Source organism: Hylaeus anthracinus, unplaced genomic scaffold (genome assembly GCF_026225885.1).
Source record: "Hylaeus anthracinus isolate JK02 unplaced genomic scaffold, UHH_iyHylAnth1.0_haploid 12001, whole genome shotgun sequence".
NCBI classification, from domain to species: Eukaryota; Metazoa; Arthropoda; class Insecta; order Hymenoptera; family Colletidae; genus Hylaeus; species Hylaeus anthracinus.
The window spans coordinates 12,940,970-12,965,121 of NW_026534348.1; the positions used below are offsets into that span (position 1 = coordinate 12,940,970).

General features: G+C 38.1%; 2 protein-coding genes across 4 annotated transcripts in view; one reads left to right on the forward strand and one right to left on the reverse strand.

Moving 5' to 3' along the window:
* The window catches only part of LOC128891455 (polycomb protein Scm), a 51,044-nt gene that overhangs the window by 12,014 nt on the left and 14,878 nt on the right, over positions 1 to 24,152 (forward strand). The gene's annotated exons all lie outside the window — the stretch shown is intronic.
* Positions 491 to 18,310, reverse strand: LOC128891465 (uncharacterized). Of its 2 annotated transcripts, none has more exons than XM_054150963.1 (7): positions 17,981 to 18,310; positions 17,803 to 17,914; positions 8,769 to 8,974; positions 8,555 to 8,690; positions 7,868 to 8,001; positions 5,385 to 5,652; positions 491 to 4,827 (listed from the first exon to the last, which is right to left on the reverse strand). In XM_054150963.1, the coding sequence occupies exons 2-7, from the start codon at positions 17,897 to 17,899 to the stop codon at positions 4,757 to 4,759; spliced, it is 912 nt and encodes a 303-aa protein (XP_054006938.1). In that variant the 5' UTR covers positions 17,900 to 17,914; positions 17,981 to 18,310; the 3' UTR covers positions 491 to 4,756. The 2 variants fall into 2 exon arrangements, with proteins under 2 accessions (XP_054006938.1, XP_054006939.1); XM_054150964.1 differs by having other exon boundaries at positions 17,803 to 17,921.

Below are 24,152 nucleotides of genomic sequence, written 5' to 3' on the forward strand. Positions count from 1 at the left end.
CTGCCAGACCAACTTTTTTACGTAATTTGGTATGTCAACAATACACACTAAAAATTTCAGTAATAATGATTTCAGTCAAAGATACTGTTATTTCTTACATGTTTCCGACTTTCTAGCGAAGCAATGCACCGTTTGTGCTCTGCCAGCCTTGGATTATTTTTATTCTTTAGTAGAAAACAGTCAAATAGCAAAAGGATATTTTTGATGAAATTGGCTGAAATTTTATGTCGCGGGCTCTCGGACTAATACATTCGTTAAACTAAAATTCGTTAAATTAAATTATATTATACTTTGTTCGGTTGCCGAACGTCTTATATAATTTATAGAAAATATGAAAAGAGAAAAGTATATAAGAGTCCAATCACGGATTTTTTTGTATACATCACTAATTAACAATAACGCAAAGAAATATTCATATTTTTTTTGTACTAATTTTCCTGTGAGTTCATCGCACGCGTAGAATGGTAAATAAAGGAACACGGTCAAGTTATTATAATAGTGAATTTTAATAACGATGAAAATTATGTACATATTTACAGCTTTGTAAACACTTATACGATACGATAAGTACCGGGATCTTGACACACTACTACGTGAGAAACATATTTCTGTTTTTAGCTTATGGTATCAAACGTTACAATGATGTCGCATGTTGGTGCGATTCTGCTTTCGTTCGCTTTTCTTTTCTGTTTAATTCCGCATTGTCAAATTCTACTGAAAGATAAAAGAAAGCTAAATGAAAACAGCATGTTCCCGCATTCATAATGATTTACGTTACCCTTTGAATTCGTAGATACGGGAAGTGAACGAGTAGCAGTTAGAATTTCTTGTATAAATAACAATATAGCAACAATATGTCAACAACAACATATAATCAACATATAATGAAACTTTCTTGTAAAATTGTTTCGAGCAGGAAGTCAATTATAACAAATTGCACAATAAGGTGAAAGAAATATCGGCACACTTGTTTATCTTTAAATATCTCGACGTATAGGTACTATATTAATGTCAAATACATGTTCTGATACTCTGAAGCATATAGAGAAATTTCTTTTTTTCGAACTCGAAATAATGTTGTCGAAAGGAATAGAAAGAAACTAAAATTTATTAATCACAAAAGTATTGGCAAACCTTTACATAGCGAGAATTCACGTAACCGAGATTTCATTACTCTCAAAACACAAGTGTGCCAATACTTTCTTTTTCTTGCTAAGAAAACTTCCGTTCCTCATTTTTTATTCTTTCCAATAACATTATTTCAAGTACGAAAAGAAATACACTATCTCTGTCTGTCACAGAATACAAAAATATGTATTTTGTATTTTAATATACCATTTAAACACTTAAAGACACTTAAGGATAAGTGAGTATTCCAATATTTTTGCTACACATCGTACATCACAATTGGAACAAAAGTAAAATGTACCTTAGCGTACAGGATGTCGCGTAGAATAAAATTTCTGTTATAATATTTAAACATTACGTGAGTGACGTTTATATAATTCGAAGAGAATAATTAAACAAATGCATGTCCCGTTGTTCAGCAATTTCACAAGAAAGACTCGCTAAAAACGAAACGAACACGCCATTTACGTCACTCAGGGGTGGTTCGATGCACCCTGGGGCTCGGGTTAATGTCACGGGTGAAACCTCATACACAACATGCAGTGAATCAGATCTGGGCACTTATGAAATAACATTATGAACTTACGAAATAACTCGTATAAAAATTTCTTAAATAACGATAATATCATTTTGGGGATTATTTCTTTCGTTAAATTTGAAATACAAAAATAAACAAATAATTCTTTATTTTAAATAGCTTCTTTCAAATGAATTGATATCACTTTTACTTCCAAATATCTGTATTAAAAATAACAGTTCGAAATCAACTATTTCAAACAGTTATTTCTTATTTTCATTTCAATTAAAATATGCCCAGGTCTGCACTGAACGCATGAAAGCGAAGACAATTTTTTTTTTTTTGGCTGAAACATCGACACAATAATATGACACTCTTAAGTATTAGCTTTAAAATGTTTTCCTTCGATGGTGCCACGTTAGGGCGCGTCTAATATTTTCCCCTCGATGCTTTTCAATTCCTCGGACTGAAAGTACGTGTTCGCAGAAAGTCATCTGCAGGGATCTATCGTTTTACACTATCGCGGGAAAATCAGGACACGAACACGATCAAATCGCGCAATCGTCGAATATAAAAATCTAGATAAAAATATATTCCTGAATGCCATTATAGCTGAGATTATTATGTTGCGTGAGGTACACCTCGGAGTCGATGCTGGGTTCCATTTTCTACCGATTCAAGTTTCAATCCTCGCAATACCACGGACAGGTGGTGATACTTCGTGTCGTTCTTACCAAAATAATTATTTACCGATTCTAAATAAATGAAATATTATCTAAAAGTATCTCTTTATAAGAGAACATAAGTACTGTTTCATGAAAATTTGAAAAAATGTGAACAATTGCACATGGTTCGTAAACTTAAAATAAATTCCTTTTATTGCATATTATTTTGAAAATCATTCCCTTCGTTAAATATGAAATAAAAAAAAAAACGATGAAATAATTCGTTATTTGAAATAGCTGTTATTCCAAATGAATTGATATTATTTTTATTTTCAAATAACTGTATACGAAGTAACAAAACCAAATGAATCGATTCAAATAATTATTTCTTATTTTCATTTCAATAAAAATTTGCCTAGTTCAGATTAAACAGGTTTAAGATCACCCTCCTGGTGATCCATGCAACAAAAAAAGCTTGGTATTACGAGGGTTAAGCAATACTTGAATTAATTGGAAGAATGTTGCGCGGAAATTGTTCGCTTAATACACTGCAGTATGAATTTATATCCATATTACGTCATCAAACGACTACTTGAACGCTTTGTGCTTCGGTTACGTAAAAAAAATTCATTAAAGTATCAACTTATATTCGTAATGTAGGAGGAATTTCATTGCGAAAAAATGTGATGCTCTTTAGAAAATCGGCCATTCCAGATACATTATTTTGACACTCCTTTATGTATAGCTTTAGCGTTGTTGCGGAATTACTTATTTTAGGGTTGTGCTTCGGTTACTTAAATTATGTGTTAAACTATCGACAAAGATGGACTTATCGATGATTGAGAAGAGAATATGTTTCTTTAGAAATATTATTGTTTCAGTCGCGTTATTTCGATGAATTATTTTACAGAGTTTACTTTGATATTCCTGTGTTATAAAGTGATTACTTCGAAGCGTGGAGCTTCGATTATTTGAAATACTTCCTGAAGGGATATATCTTGACGAATATTTACATTACACCTACCACAATGAACAATTGGACATGTACTTGAACTAATGGATACCCAGCACTGTATTTAGCGAAAGTAACTATCAGAAATTGTGCATGATTGCTTTCCGTGGCGTTTGTACGAAACAATTGCAAGTTCTCGATATATAATAGAAAAAAGAAACCTTTCCACAAATCTTTCCGTGAAGTGTTATAAAATGATATGCCGTACAAAGTGGAAGATCCTTGTAAAATTGTAGTAAAAAATAATATGTATCCGTGTCTGAAAAGCAACCAGAACTTTGCGACACTCTGCTAAAAAGACTTCTGGACGACCTAACATACATGCGCACGGAGAGACGGATTTATGTTTCCTCAGTATTTCATAGTCTCTCGTTTCTGTGTCTCTTTTGATATTTTCTTTTTAACTGTGTTAAGTCCATGGATATGTTTCAAACAAGACTTTTCTTTTCTCCACGTAAGAATACATTTAGAGCCTAGAACATACTTTGGTTTATTACCCAATGGCGGATCCATAAAAATCAATTTTTCTGTAAAAATAGAAATCGAAGGGCGAATGAAAGTGTCTTGAAAATTGTAATTGACAGATCTATGCAGGGTTCTCTCGATATAACGTCTTTATCCGAGTTTGCTGATGTAGTTATATCTGGGAAGGGCTGTGAGTCACAAATGAGGGGAAAGATGAGTAGGGAAATGACTCATTCAATGAAAATTGAGATTTGTATAATTTTCATGATATTTCGATGACAGCATTATCGACAGATTTGTGAGGTTTTCTATGGAAAAATGAATCAGAACACGACCTCATTCAGCCTAATTTTAATCACAAACAGAACAATTTACATATTTTAAATAATATAAGCTTAATCAAAATGTCTATTTTCTGGATTTAAATCATCTAACGAAAGAGAAGCTACTAAATGAAATTCAAAAGCATATTGTTTGACAGTTGTTTTGTTACTCGTAATGTACATACGCTATAAATCAAATCGTTGGACTGCTAAGGATTAATAAAATTGTATCTGGGTTCATTTTTACCGAGTAAATTTCATTAATTCGTTGACAGTATTCTTACAAAGATGTATGATGGCGAAACCTCTGGTTTAATTAAAATTTATTTCAATAAAAATAACTGGCTCGAAACGATTTCTAAGGGATCGAAACACTTGGCCACGCCACTGGTCTCGACCATATCTAAGAAGAAAAGAGAAATGGAAAATCGAAACGATGAAGATTAAACATGAAAATTTGTTTATGGATCCGCCAATGTTTGTATGTTGACGACACTCGGTTGGACGTCACCCTTATCATGTTTATCGATATGATATTTAATTACGATTACGCGACTTACAAATTAGTATTAGTTACGATGGGAACGATCTCCTAACGTACACGCTTTACACTCTTAGGAAGCGACGTGAAAAAAAGGTGTTGTTATTATCGCGCCAGGACGATCCACGTGATCGGAACGACGATCATCCAGTTAAGTATCGTTGCAGTTTGACCACCTGGAACGTTAAATTAGTTCGATTGAAATCATGTAAATAGTAACTTGGTAATCGATATATTTCTAGCTTGAAAAGAAATTCAGCAAAAAGATGAAATTGTGTTTAAATGACGTGATGGGAGTCAGGAAGCTTTAAGATTTTCGATATTACTACTAATAACATTGATAATATTTCAAATCTGGTTACAATTGAAGACCATTATCAAACAGGCAGAATATAAAATGAAGTCGTAGTAAGCTATAATATTTGATAAAAAAACGTTCTAATTGACCTCAGCCTCCCCTAATAGTTCATAAGTGTAAAAACAATTTTCCCCAAGAATATTTTAATACGTTAACTTTGTCAAAATAACAAAATTCTACCTCGTTATCTTGGCAGGATTGCTTCGACCACTTATTCAGATATAAAGGCACCGTAGTATGAATAGATTCTCTAATAGGGACGACTACCCTAGTCCAATCGGTAGGTAGGAGGAGTAGTAGGTTTGGCCGAGATAACGAGGCGAAGTGTCTCGAATGTCTCGATCGGTATGCGTGAATCCAACAGGGGAAGTTTACCATTCGTTAAATCATTACGAGTGTGGCTTTGCGCTCTAGTCTCACGGCTCTCCATTACAGGGGCTTTCAGGATCCTCTCGTCTCCCTCCACGCTCTCCTCGTTGCTCTGCAGATAGACGGTCTCTATTGTCGCCAAGCACTTTAGCTTCATGTCGCCTCGTTTGAAGTGTTTGTTGGCGACGCGGAACTCCAAGCCCAGTACCGCGGTTTCCAGGCCCTTCTCGTCCACCGTGGTAATGTGCGGTCCCCTCAGGTACTGGGCATCGGCCTGAAAGACGACGTTTATTGTTTACCTCTAATCATTCTAACGGCGAAACTTTTCGTTCTCTTTGTGCGTCTCCCTAAGGAGTCCACGGGGAAACAATCGCCATGTGCCACGGACCGAGCAAATTTCGCCACGGGTTGCTCGGTCATCGGGCGAAACGCGATTAAGGCTCACTTTGTCGTCAGCGGCCTTTTGCAGCCCCGACGACTACGCGTCGGGGCTTTTTCGAGCGTCCCGAGGTACCTTTCTCCTGTCTGCAATTAGGCGGCCAGATGGAGGATATTGTATTTCACCGAGTATGCCAAGCTAATCGCAAACTTTCCTCGGGTGGATTATTCCAGTGAAATACTTGAGGCTTTTGCAGCTTTCGCTCCGAGTCGGGAATATTTTTATACGGATATTTATCTAAATACAAACCACGGCCGTCGTAAATTGCATTAGGAGATTGGCGGTAAAAGGTCTGCGTACGTGGTTAAGTCGATCATTGTATAGGCTAGAATTTCGACTTGAATTTGTCGTTTGCGGAAATCTTTCCCGAATACTGACACGTTGGCTATGGCAGTTTGATTTGAATAAAAATTGATTTTATACCGTGCATATACTGTAAATTTCATTTTTACATACATGTTCTACATGTTTCTAATATTTGTAGTACATATTTAAATTTACATGTTCATAAAATTCACTTGATTAATAAATTATGCGTGGGTGATTTTTCATTGAAATTCGTGTGAAATTTGCCATTCTATACAAACTAATTAATTGCTCCGCGAAGTATACAAGAAGCATACACGTGAATGTAGAAACGTAGTACTTCGGGCACTATTCAAACGGTGCATGTGATTTATTCTCAAAGATAGCAGCCCCTGCATTGTTACGGTGGGTTCCTGCACTTACAAGCTTCGTTTCGCATCCAGTATACAGAGATCAGTGGGTAAATTCCCATTGTCGGCATGTATCTAACAAAAAGCGTCACACGACAGCCCCCGCTCCAGGGAGTCCTCGATAAAGTTACTATACATATTTGTTCCACGTATTACACTTTTAATGCGCCAGAACGGGCTTGGCCACCAGTGATGTCTGTGCTCAGCCGTAGGCGTTACTAATAACGAGTCGCGAATGCGGTCAAACAATTTCTTTATTTCTACGTTTTGAGAAAAGTTGCTAGATTCCCTCGGGAATGTTAACGACGATCGCACAGTTTCAACATTAAGAATCAAACGTTGGTTGACGAATAGCTCTATCCGTACGATTATTACATTTCACAGACTTTATTTAAATGTCAACATTAGGATCACACTAGGAGGTTTTCATTAAAGTATTTCTCGTCCTCGAGTTTCATTTAATCCCTTGACGAATAGATTAAAATTATTCTTGGGTGTCCGAAATTTCCAATTATTCTTGATTGTATTATTAAAGGATTAAAGTGGATGAGTCCAAATATTACGTTACCTCAGACTATCTTTACCAAACATGATTCCACTAACGTATAGTTAAAATTAGTACGCGTAAGATCACGTTTAAATTCATTTTCATTGGGAAACTTGACCAATTCATTTCTAAAACTCTCACGAAGATGTCCTCCAATCCTGTCGCCGGATGGAACGCGTTCCAATCGGCCGTCGTTCGAGATAAAAATCGTTATCTACCTTGCTTTCAGGTGAAATGACAGTTTCGGGTCTGTCAGTTGAAAGCAAGCATTATCGTAGAAGTGTGCCATATTATATCCAACTCCATTCTCAGTTACGTGTGATAGGTTCGTTTTGTCGTGTATTTGTGTCGACACCAAAAGATGTCGAGCGAATGGTGTTGCGTGTCAGCAACGTTGTCCTGAAAGAATTCTCGGTTTACACGACGACGCTTCTTCGGGAAGTGTTTGGAAAGCTGTTAATTAAAAATATTGTCAAACTTCTACTATTCGAACACTCTATCGTGATTTACTGTCTTTTAATTTGGCCATCTTGGATACTGGCACGGTTAAGTGGAAAAATAGGGGAAAATAGAAGAGGCCTTTTAGATTCATTTAAATGGAAGGTGGTATCGACTCTTCGTTATTTGGATGGCTCTTTTAAAACTGTCAGCTGTTTTTTAAAATTATGCACATGTATCGAGTCATTGAGAGAAATTGTGTGCTTCGGGAAAGGAGGTGAATAAAAGGAGAAATATTAAAAGAGGGTTAATTTATTGAGTGTTGAAGTTGTTTAAGCAGACTGCTTACCCGGTCGCCGTTGATGTACCAAGCCAACAGGGCAGCCGGGTTAGAGGGCGCAGACGTGCAATTCATACGAACAACGTCTCCCACTTGGTAGCGAGAACGACCGCCGCTTATCCGTGGTCCTTCGTCAGGAAGCACTAGAAGAAATGGCAATATTTTGGTGGCTTTTTACCATCAAACGTGTTTCCTTTCCTAACACATTCGCGACCGCTGATGCGCGGATTCGCGTCACTTTAAATTCTATTCCTGATTGTGAAAAAATGATGAAAATCTTTTTATTTTATTCGCTACATATTTACAACATTGGTATTTCAAAACATATTTTGTCGTTTTTATCTTCGTCTTAACGTAACGATACAAATGCCCGATGTCCAGCTTCAGAATTTTATTACTTTTCGTCAGTACTCGGTATTAGAAACGTAAAATATCTGGTGGTCGCAAATGTCTTAATACGAACGACTTGAAATTCATCAGTTTAGAATGGAGTTTCCACTAGTTCATTCCTTAATACTTGTAGGTTCACGAACAGAGCTGTAAAGTAACGATTACTTTTGTATGCATTACAACTTGGAATAATTACTTTTGAATTAGAAATGAATTAAAAGTAATTAAAATCCTGAAATGTTGACTATGGTAACAGCGAGTAACCTCTTAAACGTCTACGATTCGAAATATTTTAAATTCCCTCACCGACCACCGTCATATCGGCGTGATCAGACACGGTTTGGAAGGCGGGAGCTTCGGCGGACACCTCGCATCGATACCTGCCCGAACTGGCGAGGTTGACGTTGTTGAGCACCACCGATCTCTCCGTGGAATTGCGTGTCTGGAAAACGATTCGAGAATCGGTTGATGATCGTCTCTCGACAACGCTGTTATTCCTCGATCTCTAGGGAACACTCACGTTCACGTTCACCCCAAGAACACGGAAGGTCTGTACATTTGGCACGTCCATGGGCACGTAACGATAAAATTCGTGACCGTCTTTGTACCATTTCACCGAGTACAATACCTCCTTGTCCAGGTTGAAATTGCACTGCATGTGGACCGTCTCATTTAGAACGACGTGACGCGGTATCTGAAGGGCCGTCATGCGAAGGGCCACGATACCTGAAAAGACTCTGCGATTGTACTTGCTTGTCCCTTTATCACGCGGAATATTTGCACAAGGTTGGCAGTCTGACAGAGAGAAACGAGAAATAAGTTTTCAGAAGGGCAAATATGAATTAAGAGGATGTCTGACCAATACCGACACTTTCTACTGTGCATTTCATGCAGCGTAGAAGAATCAAATGGAAATACCTAAATGTTTCCTTTCGATATAGTCGTACATTTCAGATGAAAAAGGCGTAAATGTAGGATATGTATCAGCTTTGTAGGAAATCTTATTATATTTTTAGTTTAGTGCGCTTGTTCTGAACGAACAAGGTAACGCGCTGCAGCGTTTGGTTCATGTCTGACTACAGCCAGGGCTATTTCACTTTAGAGGAATTCTGTTTATGGGCCTTCAGAAGATGGATGGATGTCCATTACTCCATGTTAGTTTCAATTTTTATTCAATTGGAAAGAAATTGTTCATCCCTGAAGAGATTAATCTTGTGCAATGTATCGTTTAGCCAGCTAGTGTTTGATTTCACTATTAATTAGCTGAAAATGAGTATTGTACCTTACTGATGTTTAGGTCTGTTTTACTTAACAATAACACATATTTTTAACTCTTGAGCGTTCATCCAAATATTACTTTTGTATGTTTTATTTTAGCATACATTTAATTATTCTACCATAAACTTATTCTAATTATTTGTATACATGCTTTGAGGTTAAAAATATGTGATATTTATTTTTTTCTCGAGCATTTTACTATCCAATAGTTAGTTCACTTAACGTTTAGATTTGAATTATTGGACTAATAATTATTGTTTACAAAGCATTATACCGCATTAGCGAGATATCCTTGTAAATGGGTCTCGATTTTCAATTTCTCTTTCACTCGCGAAATGAAATTACAGAACAAAAATACAATATCCACTTCCCGGCGTAATCTGTACGAACAGTCAACGACGATTCAACGAAATGTCTGCAACTGCTCCGTGACTGCATTTTAATCCTCTTACGATTCAAGTTGAATATTATCCACGGTCGAGTGGAGGTACGCAACGACAATCGTGAGACCGCGAAAATGAGCACAATCGTGTATTTTCCGCAATTCCAGTCGACTTCTCCTTTTCATAGACAGAGACAAATAGAAAGAGGGGGAAGGGGGTGGCTATTGGAAACGACACGGAACAATTAAATTGTATTGCCGTTAGCGAAACGAAATTAGCAAATTTCCGTTTATTGATGCGAGCTCGAACGCGGTCTCTCGATGGCGGAAATTCAATAATTTTCAGCTTGATATTCAATCGACTGTATTTATTCTAGGTTACGTATAAATGGGATCTTTGTTAATTTGAGGTCAATGGCTTTTAACTTCTTTTTCCACGGACTCTCAGGACAGCCTGGGGAAGTGCGTGGATCCTTTTCTTAGAATAACATTCTTAAATATTAATTAAATCAATATTTTATAAGCATTCGTCAAGAACATTTCAATATAACAAACATGTATACAGGGTGAGTCTTCTAACACAAGGATCTCAAATAACTCATAAGTTATACGTTGTACAACAAAATGTTTCAAATAAAAGTTGCATGGTATTTAGGCATTCTAGGAATGATACAAAAATTTTGTTGCAAGAAATGCAAAATTTAAAATTTATCTTTTAAGAGGTAACACATTCTACTTTGTTGACGTCATTTTATGCCATTTTCTAACCCATAACTTGAGAGTAACTATGGCTTTCTAAAGCTTTAACCGTCGGATCAATCACTCATGTTTCTAATTTAGTTTTTCATTTCTTTGTAGTTTCCGTTTCTACGGATTTAGGGAAATTTAACGAGGATGTTAAAAATTGAGGTCCCGATGTTTCTCTGTACATTATAGACCAATTTTATCGCAAGCTTTCGAAGTTAGATCGTTTGTGTTTGATGTATGGCTTCAAGGCACTCTGAAGTTGCAGATTGATATCTGCCGTCGTTTCAGGGGAAATTTGCAACGCTTTATGTAGGTCAGCCTCTGTATGTATCGTCGTATTTTTGGATACGTCTAGTCTGGTCTGGGTTCCCAACATTCCTAACACGATAAAACGTATATCTTTCGTGTCGGTGTCACATACCAAAATCGATATTTCGCGGTTTTATCAAAAGATGTAGAGTAGTCGTTCGATGTGGATGTATTTCTTCTTAAAACTGAATAGGAATTATCTATTCGCTTTTATTAAATAGTCACAGTCAACTACCATATACACTGATGCGCAAAACTTAGCGGACAAACATTTAAACGGTTCGAAAACGTAGAAGTTTTCAACCGATTGAAATGAAACTCCGTGAGGAGTAGTTTTGAAGTGTCGTCTGGGTGTATGTAAAGTTACACGGGCGAGGGGTGATGCGAAGGGGTTAATTCACCTCTATATATATATATTATTCTTATATTATTCTATATATATTATCAATACATTACGCAATAATGTAGAGTACTGTGATATAGTTAATATACACAATGTATAATTTCTAGATTCAATCACCTGTATTTGGACTATAACGCCAAATTAAAATTTCTTCAACGGCTAAACAATTTTTTAATTTCAAACAGGACAACCATATGTAATCGTTACCGCGAACACAACACCCTTCTCGAACCGCAACGTGCCAAAATTTCCAGACTGACGGTTGTTAATGAAACATTCACGACCGCTAGGGTGTATCTTTGCGGCTTGTCGAGAGGTAGACGCCTGACGTCGCAACGTAGCTCGCACGTGCTCGTAACGGACGCCAACACGGTCGATTTAATTAAAGGCAATCGGAGGAGGGTTGGACGAGCCTGTCGAGATGGGCGGTTAATCAGCAGCCGGATAATATATACTCTGATTATTTACCGACTGTATTATCGTCGCCCGTTTCCCGCTTATGTAGCGAATTAAACGTTACACGACGACCGACGTTAATTTTCAGCTCGCGTGTCCAAACAGTATTTTTTCCAGGCACGAATTATCGAATTTTCTGCCAGACTCGCTGCGGGGAATTCAGAGTCATTTGTATCGGGTGTCCCAAACGGATAATTCTGTCAGAGATTTCGAATGGAATTGAAAAAGTTTAAGAGTATATTTTATTAGGGTTGTTCGGAAATCAAGAGTATATTTTATTAGGGTTGTTCGGAAATCAAGAGTATATTTTATTAGGGTTGTTCGGAAAGTAATTTCGTATTTTGTTCACCGGAATGATTAATTGTACTTTTAACCAGACACTTTCACTCCAAACGTAATATCGTAATATCATTACTGGATCGTGGATGCTTATGTATTTATGGGAAATGTGGGAAATTGTATGATAGTTGCAAAAATATATAAAATATTAGCAATAAAATACATGTTACACTGTCTAGAAAGTAAGGCATGGTTTTATTTAAATTTCAGTTCTTTACCTGGGTCTGTGCAAATATAAATTGTAGCTACGTAAAAAGTGTTACAAACGCAACTTCATTTTTGCCATAGTTAAATGACACAGAAAGCTAACCTTTTAGTGCGCAAAAAAATTTATTTTTGGGTGATTGTTAGAGGGAAAAGAGAGTCCTTTATTTTTTTAGGTGGAACGCGGTATACATTTTTTGTTATTTGGATAGCTCTTGTGAAACTAAATACCATTTGGTTGAACCGTGTTTTAATCTCTTCAGGGATATTGGCACATACGTGTCAGTGCACTTGCTTTTATATAAAAAATACAGTTGTTTACGATCACGATACCTTTTAGAAGAAAAAAATATATATACGATATTAAAGTGAGATAGCACGTTTGTATATTACAATCGCTTTACAAATAAAAATTAAAGCAGAATAATCATGAATAGTCAAAAATGTACAACTAATCCAGACCCATAGCGTTAGACGAAAAAGAAATGATCTATTGTGCCTCATATTTATAGTGTGTTACCTGAAAGTTGGACAGTCAGCTCTTGAATATTGTCAACTGTTAATAATGCAACGTCATTTCGAGTAAAGTTACGCATTACTGTATTTTTCTTGAGATTAAAATCAATTACGTGGCACTTAGATAAATGAAATGTTAGCTTATTTATTGCATAGCATTCCTCTAATCGACTGTCATCGTTTTTTATTAAGGACGAGGTCGTATACGGAGTTGTATATTTTTAAATTATTAGCATTTTATAAATAATCTTTTGGTGATAGGAGTCTTGATTTAGTTCATTCTATGGAATAATTTTGTTTCTATAATGTTTGTTAAATCTTACAATTTTATGTATTTGATTCACACTTCAAAATTATTATAATATAAAGAGAAGTTATTGTATGTACGTTCATTGGTTTGCATTATTGTTTGAATTTCAGATCTAACCTATTTCCGAGTTACAGTGTGTTATTATATAGTCATATAAATCAAATAAAATGATCTAGAATTTTTGTTCCACATGAAATGTCATTCGTTCTACTATTATACGTGCGCGTGGTTGTATACCTACTTTCGATTCGATCGCGTCCGCAGAAACGTAAGTGGAATTAAACGATACGACGAAACCGCAATTATCCACTTAAAAGCGTACGTCTGGAGTTCTTAAAAACCCAAGCAGAACACGAGAAACGAAACTCGTCGCATAGCAGGGCATTTGTCTCGAATAATTGGTCGAAAGTTGGATTAGACATCTTTGTCTATTAATAAAGTTTTCTCTATATAAAGTACACGACGCTTGTGTACAGAAAATTCAATATCCAGACAATGTTTTGTCGAACCAAGAGTAATAAATAGCATACCAAGGGCTTACTCTTTTTTTCTTGTATTCAAATATAGCTTTTTTTCAATATTGTTGTTGCTTAAAGTCTCCAAAGTATTTCTACTAAATTTACTATTAGCTTGTGAATAAATTAAATAGGACAGTTGAAAATTTAAAGAATGTTATACATAATTGTATAAATAAACGTGCTAAATTTCAAAAAGTTATGTCAATTACTTCGACTGCAAGAGAAATCATGAAAATTGCCTCGAATTGGTAAAAATAAAAAGAAGTACACCCTTAACCTAAATATTCCTAACTATATCAAATACTATATTATCTCGATCGAACGCGATTCAAATCGTAGGATAAACAACTTTTAACAACATTTCGATGCAAATGCTCTAACGTGCGTTCACCTATGTATTTGGTGAAATTAGAAAGCCGAAAGAATGAATGAACGCGCCTCGACGGGGAGAGCGGCTGTCGGGGCACATCAAATACCTATTGTTTTATTTAAAAGGAGGGGAGGGTGTAACTTGCTATGAATCGTGAACTTTATTGGAAATTGAGCCAATTAGAGTACTTGAGTTAACGACCTATCGTAATACGTTTTCGCGAGGGTGCCGTCAGTTACGTCGTCGTTCCCGTTTTAAATGAACGTGACATCACGAATCGGCTCGTTTTTACGCCCTCGTATACAGGGTGTCCCTTATAAAGTGTTACGAGCTGTTTTCTCAGAATCTAAGGGAGATTCCGACTTCATTTTAGCTACATAGTAGATGGGATAATTTTTTAACGTATAACAAAATTTTGTTGGAGTAACGTTTAAGAAGAAACAGGAGCATCTCTAATGGACACCCTGTATATGTTAGTTTCTTCGATTAGGAACGATCCTCGAAGCAGTTGACTGACGATCGCGTGACACCGGGAACAAGCGACAGTTTGCATTGTTTTCTCGTCTGGAGAAAACATTACCCGTGTATCTGATAACCAATAATTGAGATAATCAGAATAATTGTATCTTGTGTTTGTCAATATTTTCCAAAGAAACAAGAGCTGTCTTCAAGGCAGTTCATAACATTGTGTTATCGTAATTTCCTTAGACGTTACAGCCGTACTGGTCAGAATTATTTTTGCTGGAAAAACGTATAAATTTTATTCAAACGAGTTTGTTGTTGTTTCGATAGTTGATATAGATTTGCTGAAGATTTTCTTTTGTATAGTGTATTTGAGTCTGCTAATATACAAATAATACGTAATAATTTCTTTCGAATTTAATTCCAATATTATGAGAGTTAAGAGATACTGCAAACAGTATCGAAACAATGCAGGGGTCATCTAAGACAAAGTAACGATAAGAAGAATGGAAATATTATTTAGCAAGAACTTTTAGTGCAATAACTATTGTAAATGGTTACACGCTTTAATAAATACCGGAACGGAACTTAATATACAATAGCAACGTGATAGTGATAATAATATAAGATTGAATGCAAGCAGTATATAGAACAGTGTGTGGAGACAGAAAAGCAAAGAGATACAAAAGTACCGCGTCTCATAATTGTCTTCAATGAGACCGATAGGCCGAGACAGGTCAAACTTGGCTGTTCTCTTTTCCAATGTGTCGAAGCCACGAGACAGAATCGCAATTATGATTATGTCGAGACACGAAACGACCCGTTCCACGTGCAACATATCGTAAAATGGCTTGAACGGAAAGGAAGCACGGTTTCGCCTTTGTTTTCTTCATCGTGAAACGAAACATGCCGTGTTTCTGGGCTCCTTTCAGCCTCCCAGCGGTAAACGAGCAAGCGAATCATTTTCGCGAGAGAACTGCTTCGAGGATATCAACGAAATTAAAACTCTATTTTCCAACGAGCCTCGAGTGCGTCGGTTTACCGTCTCCCGTTCGAAAGGGACGAGCACAAATTTCCTTCTCGTGCAGAATGCGCGAGAGAGCTTCCGCGAGAGAATGGCGGGTAATACGGTAACCAACAGACATTTAGATAAGATCCGCTTTGTCGAGGATAGAAATAGGATTCTCGGGACACGGAAGACCTCGAGGATAAGCGGAAAAGTGGATAAATTTCTGGCTCTGTATAAAAGTTCCACGAAAAAAAAAAGGAATCACGCTGGTGAATTCGATTATGATTTTTCACCGAATTTTTGTACGTTTATTCATGACCTCGCGATATTTTCTGTTCATCAATTCTCGTGGACTGACGAAGCAGAAGCTTCGGCACCTGGTATTGTTTAAATATCTATTCGGGATTGATTCGGAACCTTCAATGCAATTCGCTTTGTCAATGTTTGCATGATAATGCAATATGTAGTTTCATTAAAAAGAAACATCGTTATACTCAAAATTTTCTGATGGGAATAATCTTGAGAAAATATCTCTTTTATCGTAACATACGCCTTTTAAAATAGGGTAAATTATAGAGATAAATAACGGAGATATTCAGATGTTTTTATTAAAATGTCCTGTAGATATGAAATGAAAGAATATGTATTAAAGTGAAAACGTCTATGCGTATAGACATAAAGGCCTTCAATGTCATATTCAAAGAAATATAATTGACCAGAAGATAAGGAATCGAACTGACTAACAGGAGAGGAACAATATGAGTTCTCGGGTCGTGAAAGCTTGAAACGCGTGACAAACAAAGATTGTCGCCTCTCAGTCGGCACTCGAGTTGCCGTGCGATACCCAGTGGCAACCGAGAGTCGCCTCTCGAGTGCAAAGGGTTAAGCAAATTACACGCGCGGGACAGGGATCGATGGCGCTGAAATGCCGCGCACGCATTGTCCGCTTGGCGAACGCGTAGATCGGAATCGTGCAAACATCCAAACAATGCGAACAGCCGCGTGGACAGCGTATCGTCTCAATATTGACGGCGCAATGTCTTCGATCGAGTGGTCGAGCGAACGTCGTAAAGCGTGTCACGCGATCTACCCAATTGTCCGGTGTTAAATGTTTATTTATCGCTCCAGGACTACCAAGATCGTAAATGTTTAGACGGATTCGATCGGTTGTTCGAGCACTTAAGGGACGAGAGACGTGTCATCTTTTAGAGTGAAATTTTATTGCATATGCAAACAGAGTTCACCATGATCATGAATTACGAGACTTATAGATTGCGAAGAGTGTTAACAGTTACCCCCGAAGAATCAGCTTTGAGAAGAAAAAACCCATTTGTTGGGGGTTAAATGTGTAGCAATTGGTCCAGTACTGGGATTGCAAATGTTTAGACGGATTCGATCGGTTCTTCTAGTCTTCGGAGCAGAGGGTTTGCTGGTAGGAGCAATGGTATAATGTTTAGGAACCATCATGCAATCAGGGTCCACCATAATTACGACACTTGGGGAATACAATGAATGTCACCAGTTACTTTTGAAGGACCAGTTTTGAGAAGGAACCTACTTTCCAATTGATACGTGCCAACAGTAATCTCAAAGATTTCTGTTTAGAGCTAGAACTGTACAGTAAGAACTAATTAGGTTTAAAAAATGAACCACCAAACGGGTGGATTTATGAAACTAGAATTACTATTTAAAAATCAACTAGGTCACGTGAGATCCGAGGTTAATAGCCACAAGAACACTACATTCTAGCATCGAAGATTCACAGCTGGTTGCGACGAATTAGTGCGTCAACGCATACACGTTCATCGGAAATTCGGATTCTCCCATTCTCTCTCTCTCTCTCTCTCTCTCTCTCTCTCTCTCTCTCTCTCTCTTTCTCTCGCTCTCTCTCTGTCTCTCTAGATAGACTTGATAGTATCGTCACGATGAAAACGAACAAGAAGACACTCGCCACAGCGAAACCGGGAATTGGAATATATTATCATAGTTAGCAATTACGATTCCTATCCACAAAGAAAACAGAGCTGAACAATCTCACCATTCTAACTTAATCCCAACTTAGATCCACACTTTGATTATCATCCAGGGAGTAGAACACCCGCGAAGCTTTAGTGGTTGTGCAGCGACCTGGCAAAGCCAGCTGGTTGGCCGTCCGGCCCCATCGGAATACACCCAGAAGGGTCGAGGACCGACAGAACCAGTAGTTTGATCCGTTCGCCGTCAGACCGCCAACCGAACGTTCATCGCATACCTGAGTGAAGCATGAACGCGTAGAACGCTACCAGCCTGGACAGCAGTGTCCCGTAGATCATCTCGAGCTGCATCCTCGATGGCTGCCCCCGTCTCATCGATCATGGACGATCCTGAAATCTCGCGTTCGAGTCGTCACTGGCTAACCATGGTCGTCGGTTCCGCGGCTAGTAGCTTACCAGTTAGCACTGTTCACGCACACGCTCGAGAGGGAAATCGATCTCTCTCACTCTTTCTCTCTCTCCCTTTCCCTTTCCCTCTCGCACACACTCTCCGTTCTCCCGTTGTCGTCCCTCGTTTTCTCAGACACACGACGACGACGACGACGACGACGACCTTCGGGGACGGTCAGCAGGTGTCGGACCGGCACATTATCATCCACGTTCCACCTTGCACTAATCGAAAATCTATACTCGGGACCGTTGAGTAGCGGCCGCTACTGCGGCATCGGCACACACCAGCAGGAACAAGAGGCGGCGTTGTGTTGCTGGCTGCTGCTGCTGCTACCACTGACGCTTGTCCGTTCGTGGTGGTGGTGCTGGTAGCGATACGACGGGTCGCGGCATCGGGTGGGGGTTGGTGGTCGCTGGGCGGGAGAAGGGTGGCGGAGGACCACCCGGGAGCGCAGCGTTGGAGGACGGAGACGGGAACAGGGAGCAGAAACCCGGGACAAACGGAGACGGGGCGATTTCGAGTCGGTTCCTGGGCGACTGCGCCGTTCTCCAAGTCGATGATCGCTGCAAAATTCACCGTCTCGCTCTGCCGCTGCGCGAGGGAACCTCTTTCGCTGCGTTGCGTGTGTGCAGGAGCTAACGAAATTGGGGGAAATACGCTACGCTCCGGGGCGAGTCTCGCTCCCAGCGACTCTTCCGCCAGGAATTATGCGGATTTTTCCTGCCGACTGATTGTTTCCCGACGTGTCTTTCTTAGACGTTGGTAGACCGAACCCCGTCAAGGATCTGGTTACCCTTATTCCTCGCAATTGATTCCGGTGGGTGGTGAACGGTGGTCTGTCGGCGTGCGTACGACCGCGTACCGGTGTTACGGTCGCTGTTGCAACGACAAATATAATATCTTTTGGAAACGATGAATTCGAACTCTTCGACGAGATTGGTATTGCGTACGAATCACATCAATGGTCCCTTCAATTTCTTCATTATTATCGAATAAACGCGCAATCTGTATCTGTAATATCGTCAGATAGAGATTGGGGGTGAAATGGTCAAAGGGGAGTTGACTAATGAGTATCGGTCGTCTAAATTCTATTTCACCAATTTTTTTACTATTATCGAGTATAAACACTATTTAGTGATCAACTTAGAAGAGGGTTTTCTATAATATTATATAATCTAGGTTGATAATAATTTTCTCGATATATCAAAAGCCTTGTCTGTTTTCTCCAATTGAAAAGTAAGTAAACATCCAACAAAACAGTTAATAAGTTTCTCTAGGTGATTAGTGGAATTAAAAAGGCTATAGACGGGTTCCTGGTAAATAAAGTGTTAATATCCTTAAGTACTAATATTATAAAGTGACAGGGATTCAGATTTTCTTCGATAATTTCAAGAGTCACTGGTCTGTTCGGAACAAATGTTTCATTTCTGAAACTCTTCTCCTCTGGAATGTCATAGGATACGTTTTTATACGAGCAGAAATTATAATAAATGTATATGGAATATTTAATGGGTGATATATTGAAACAGTTGGGTTGTAACATCGTTTTACAGAGTTGTTTTTATCATTATACTCGTACTAACTGCGCGTTCTTAGTCGGCTCTATCCTATGAGTATTTTGTTGAGGATTTTTAAATTTGGAATTTCCGCCCCATTTATCTCGAAAACGAGTGGCCTCATGGCTTAAAAGCAGGGTGTTTTGTAAATACCTCCTCGAGACTTACAATTCGAGGTACGTTACATTAAAAAAGCACGTTTCCACTCCTGTCCCTCTCCTCGTTAGAAGGGAACCTTCCCTTGTAAAAGAGATAAATAATGAAGTGCCCTGTCAAGTTTGTTCCCCTTTAGATACTCTGTTCAGCATTAAAATGTAAGGGATACTTAAATATTTTTCGTTAGCGCTCGATTTAAAATTTTCAGGGTGCAACAGTTTCTCGAAAATGGGAAAGTGTTGATTCTTACACACTACTTTTTTCTTCATTAATATCGAGAGAAATGATTGAACTCTGAATCAATGATTTGTAAATTTTTTGATCTCACGATTCTTGGAGAGAAAAAACTTGCGACAGTTTCTAATCCTAAGAAATTATAAAAGCAAGTATTCAATAATTAATTCTTTCTAAAATACAAGTTGGATAAAGAAACAAATTTAGTCCAGAACAAGTAGCAGTTTAGATGAAAATTTATTTTATATATCTTTCTCAATTTTCTTCATTTCTACCAATTGTAGGTATCTATGAATCCGTCCCACGGTGCTTCGGATATAAGCTCCAGATAAACGCGTCAGTATCCAGTAATAAGACTCATCTTTCTACTTCCTAGCCCTGTTCGTGTCGTTTGTGATTTAGAAGTTTCCTTACCGGAACGATGTTGAAAAATATCTAAATAGCTCGCAAGTTAATCCGCGATATCTCGTAAAAAAATCTTATCGCGGCAAGAGAATCTTCCTTATTTCCTCTTGGAGGTCGATTTGATTTTTATCCCGGTACAGATACTTCCGGATGGCGCGTCGACAAGATCGGTTAAGGAAATTCGGTATATTTTAGCGGACGGTTACTTGGGAAATTATGTACTCCGTGGGGTTTCGCCTCGATTACTCGCTGACCCGGCACACTTGACCTTCTTCCGGCGGCCGGGATACGCGAGAAAAACGCCAGATAGACGGGTACGATAACGCGAAAGTTAGTTCCCGATCGTCTAAGGGGGACTTCACCTGCATTTTGCTTAGACCAGGGAAGATTAATCAGCGATTTCGCAGCCGTTAATGCAGCTTCTGCACGGTCCAAAAACGTGGACGGAAATTAAAATAAACAGGGCGTCTCAAAAATGTTGGCGGTCCTTGAAAGGGGTGGTTCGGGGGAGGGGAATTTGAAGCAACTTTTTCATTAGCGATAATGTTGTCCGGAGATTCATTACGGAGATATTAACAGAAAATTTCGACCAATCAGAGCGCGAGTATATCGGTGGAGCGCCCGCGGCAGCGTAAGCTACAGTAGTCTCTTTAAAGGCACAAATTTCTCTACGATAAATGCACAGAAACCATCGCAACCACGGGGGAGTATACCCCTTGAGGGATCTAGGAGTTCGATCACCGAGTAGTGTAACGCGATCCGGGATCAGATATCTCTGTGAGACAATGCTAATGCAACTATATATAAAACTACTCGACATACTCTGGTGTTTTCGATCCGTCCTCTTTATTCGCTGTCCTTCTCTACGTTCATCGCATCCCCCCTCCACTTTTCAAACTGTTTAAACGGACATATTTATTCCGTTACTACCCACCCATTTCATTGCCCCGCAGGATTTTTCACTATATAACGGAACATGAATTTCGGCTGCGCGAAAATAAATAAAATGTTCAATCTGAAAATTCTCTGTACAATTAGCAACGCGGCGATCCCGGAGCGCATGCCCCGCGTACATTTCAAACTCGATTATCTCGCAAACGAAGCATAGCACGAGAAAAATTCGCCTCGCGTTCTCGACATGTTTTTTCATGGACAATCACCTCACGAAGTCGCCATTCATTACGGGACACGCCGCGCACGGGGTCCGACCGGTCAAAGTGTCGCGCAGTTTCGAGCTTGCATCCCTCTATATGCCAGCGAGTTCGGGGACGACGTTATTAAAATTACGCGCCGCTAAGCACACGACTCGCTCCCGCCGCGTCGGGAATTTTAAGTTCCGCGGAGTTCCGTGAATAACGTGGATAAGCACGTTACGGCGAGCGAGCTGGCGCGGACGTCTACGGGAATCCGCGAGGGAACGAGCAAATCCTGGATAAGTACAGATATTATAGGTGTGCGTATTACACGCAACTCCGTGCGCAGATATATTCGCGTGATTTGTTGCATTTACGCCAGCGGAACGTTCCCACTCGCTGCTGGATCCGCGTAGCGTAACGCGCGTGCTATTCGCGCGGCGTTAATCGGCTGCAGGCGAAACGCGACGTGTTTCGAGGCGGGGCTGATAATTTCCGCCAACGACGAAGCACGGCTTTGTCGAACATGCGCGACCCGAACGATGGAAACGTGGAAAAAGCTGGGCCAACGTTGTTGCTGAAATTTTCCTGATGTCTGTTTCGAACGTTTCGAAGTTTCCCTGGCTTTAATTTGTTGCCACTAGTATGTAAACATTTCGGGGGTGTAAAGTAATTAACCTTTCGAGGGATATTGGTACATACAGTAGGTGTAGAAAGTATTCGTACACTGATCAATTTCCAAAAAAACTGTGTAAAATTGTAATTTATTAACTTATTTTTTATAAACAATGACATTCTACATGTTCTAGGAAATCTCTAGCATAGATAGATTAAAAAAAAAATAGCTATTTATATAAGTTGCGAAATTAACAAGAAAAAAACTATTAATCGATAGAAATATTGAAGCAATAAGTATTCGCACAACTGTCTAAAAGTACTTTCCTGGAAATTTGATGTTTTCTAATTCGCACGGAGCAATAAACTAATGTGTTCACGTTACAAACTCTACTGAAAATGGTTCTGACAAATACTTATTGCTTCAATACTTTTATCCACTTTTCGCATTTTTTTTTTAATTACACAAATTATATTAACTAGTAAACGTTGTTTGGACAATATCTATTTTAGAGACTTCCGAAAATATGTAAAATATCATTGATTATAAAAAAGGAAGTCAAGAAACTACAATTTCATACAAAAGTTTTTTGGAAAATTGATCGGTATACGAATACATTCTACACTCACTGTACGTGTACGTTTAGTTTCTGAGTTCTCTGAAATATGTTGTAATATTTATAATTCACAAAAAATGTCTTTACTGTCACAATTATTTGTACTCAAAGAGCAAATAAATATGGAGTTTGGAAATCATAGAATATGAGAGTCTATTATATTTTTGCCAGGCGACATGAACTCATAAAATATTCAACATATTGTACCAAAGATGTCTAAGAATAAAATGGAATATACATTTCCGTTGCTATGCAGTAATCCAGTTATAGCTGATCGATACCGATTAACATACGTAGTAACTATCTTTAAATGGATGGAGCTTACAATTATTATTTATTCAATTCTGTTAAAAGTGATTTTCTCTTAAATGCTATAAACGGAATATTCGGATGTTTGACAAAGCTGTCGATTCTGCCAACTACTCCATCCTACTGTCCAAACTACATAGTAGATTCTGGAACCAGCGAAAATTTACTTATCCGACTGTCTAGCTTCATTACTGTCAGAATATAGCTACCAAAGTTTATTAATATGTAAACGGTTTTCTATACTTTAGGAATTTGGTCTTTTAAATTAAAGATATCTACGTCAGTGTAATATGTATTTAGACGACATTATCTCTTACGTTTAATTGGAATCATGCATACTTCTCTTTAAAATTAAAATCGTAAAGTAAACGAAATCCCAACGTCCCATTTAGAAAATCCTTTACTCAAAGTTTATTTTCCGATGTATTCGTAAATTATATTTGTCATACTCTGACGGTATAGGGATACATAGCAGCATCAACAAATTAAACGTTTGTCCTCGGTACATGGTCTCATTCGATTAGTGAAGTGGTCTATAATAAGTGAGCTAACATGTAACGTACATGCCATGTAATTTATTTTAATGTCAAAAGCACTGGAGTGGTACATAAATATTTCAATACTATCGCAAGACTTCAAAGCTCTTTCCCTTATTAGAAGAGTAGGATAATATTTCAAAGATGCAAACACGTGAAGAATAATCTATTAGTTTTACGTTCTTATTTTGAGTATTGTTTTTACAATTCTATTAGTTTTACAATCCAAATAAGACTTAGAAGAGAACTTTTTATATAGAAAAATGTGAATAACTCAAACATATATTTCTTACATTACTTTGAACTTATCGTTTATCTCGGTTGTAGAATTTTTATCTGTTTTTTAGAAGGGCACTTATTAGAAAATTTGAAGATCACTGATTAATAGTGTAGACATTAGAAATTGGAAAGTAGAACAGTAAATATTATAAAGTCACAATTAACTTTATCATTAAAATAGTTTCGTGTTTCAGTTTGAGAAAGTTTAGCTTTCTCGTTGAGTATAATGATCTTGACATACGTTGTAGAAGATATATTGTTGTTATAAATCTACTAGGATTGACGCCTATGCAGACGTGAAGTTGGGCTTCCGCGTTCGCATCAGGTTGCCTATTGC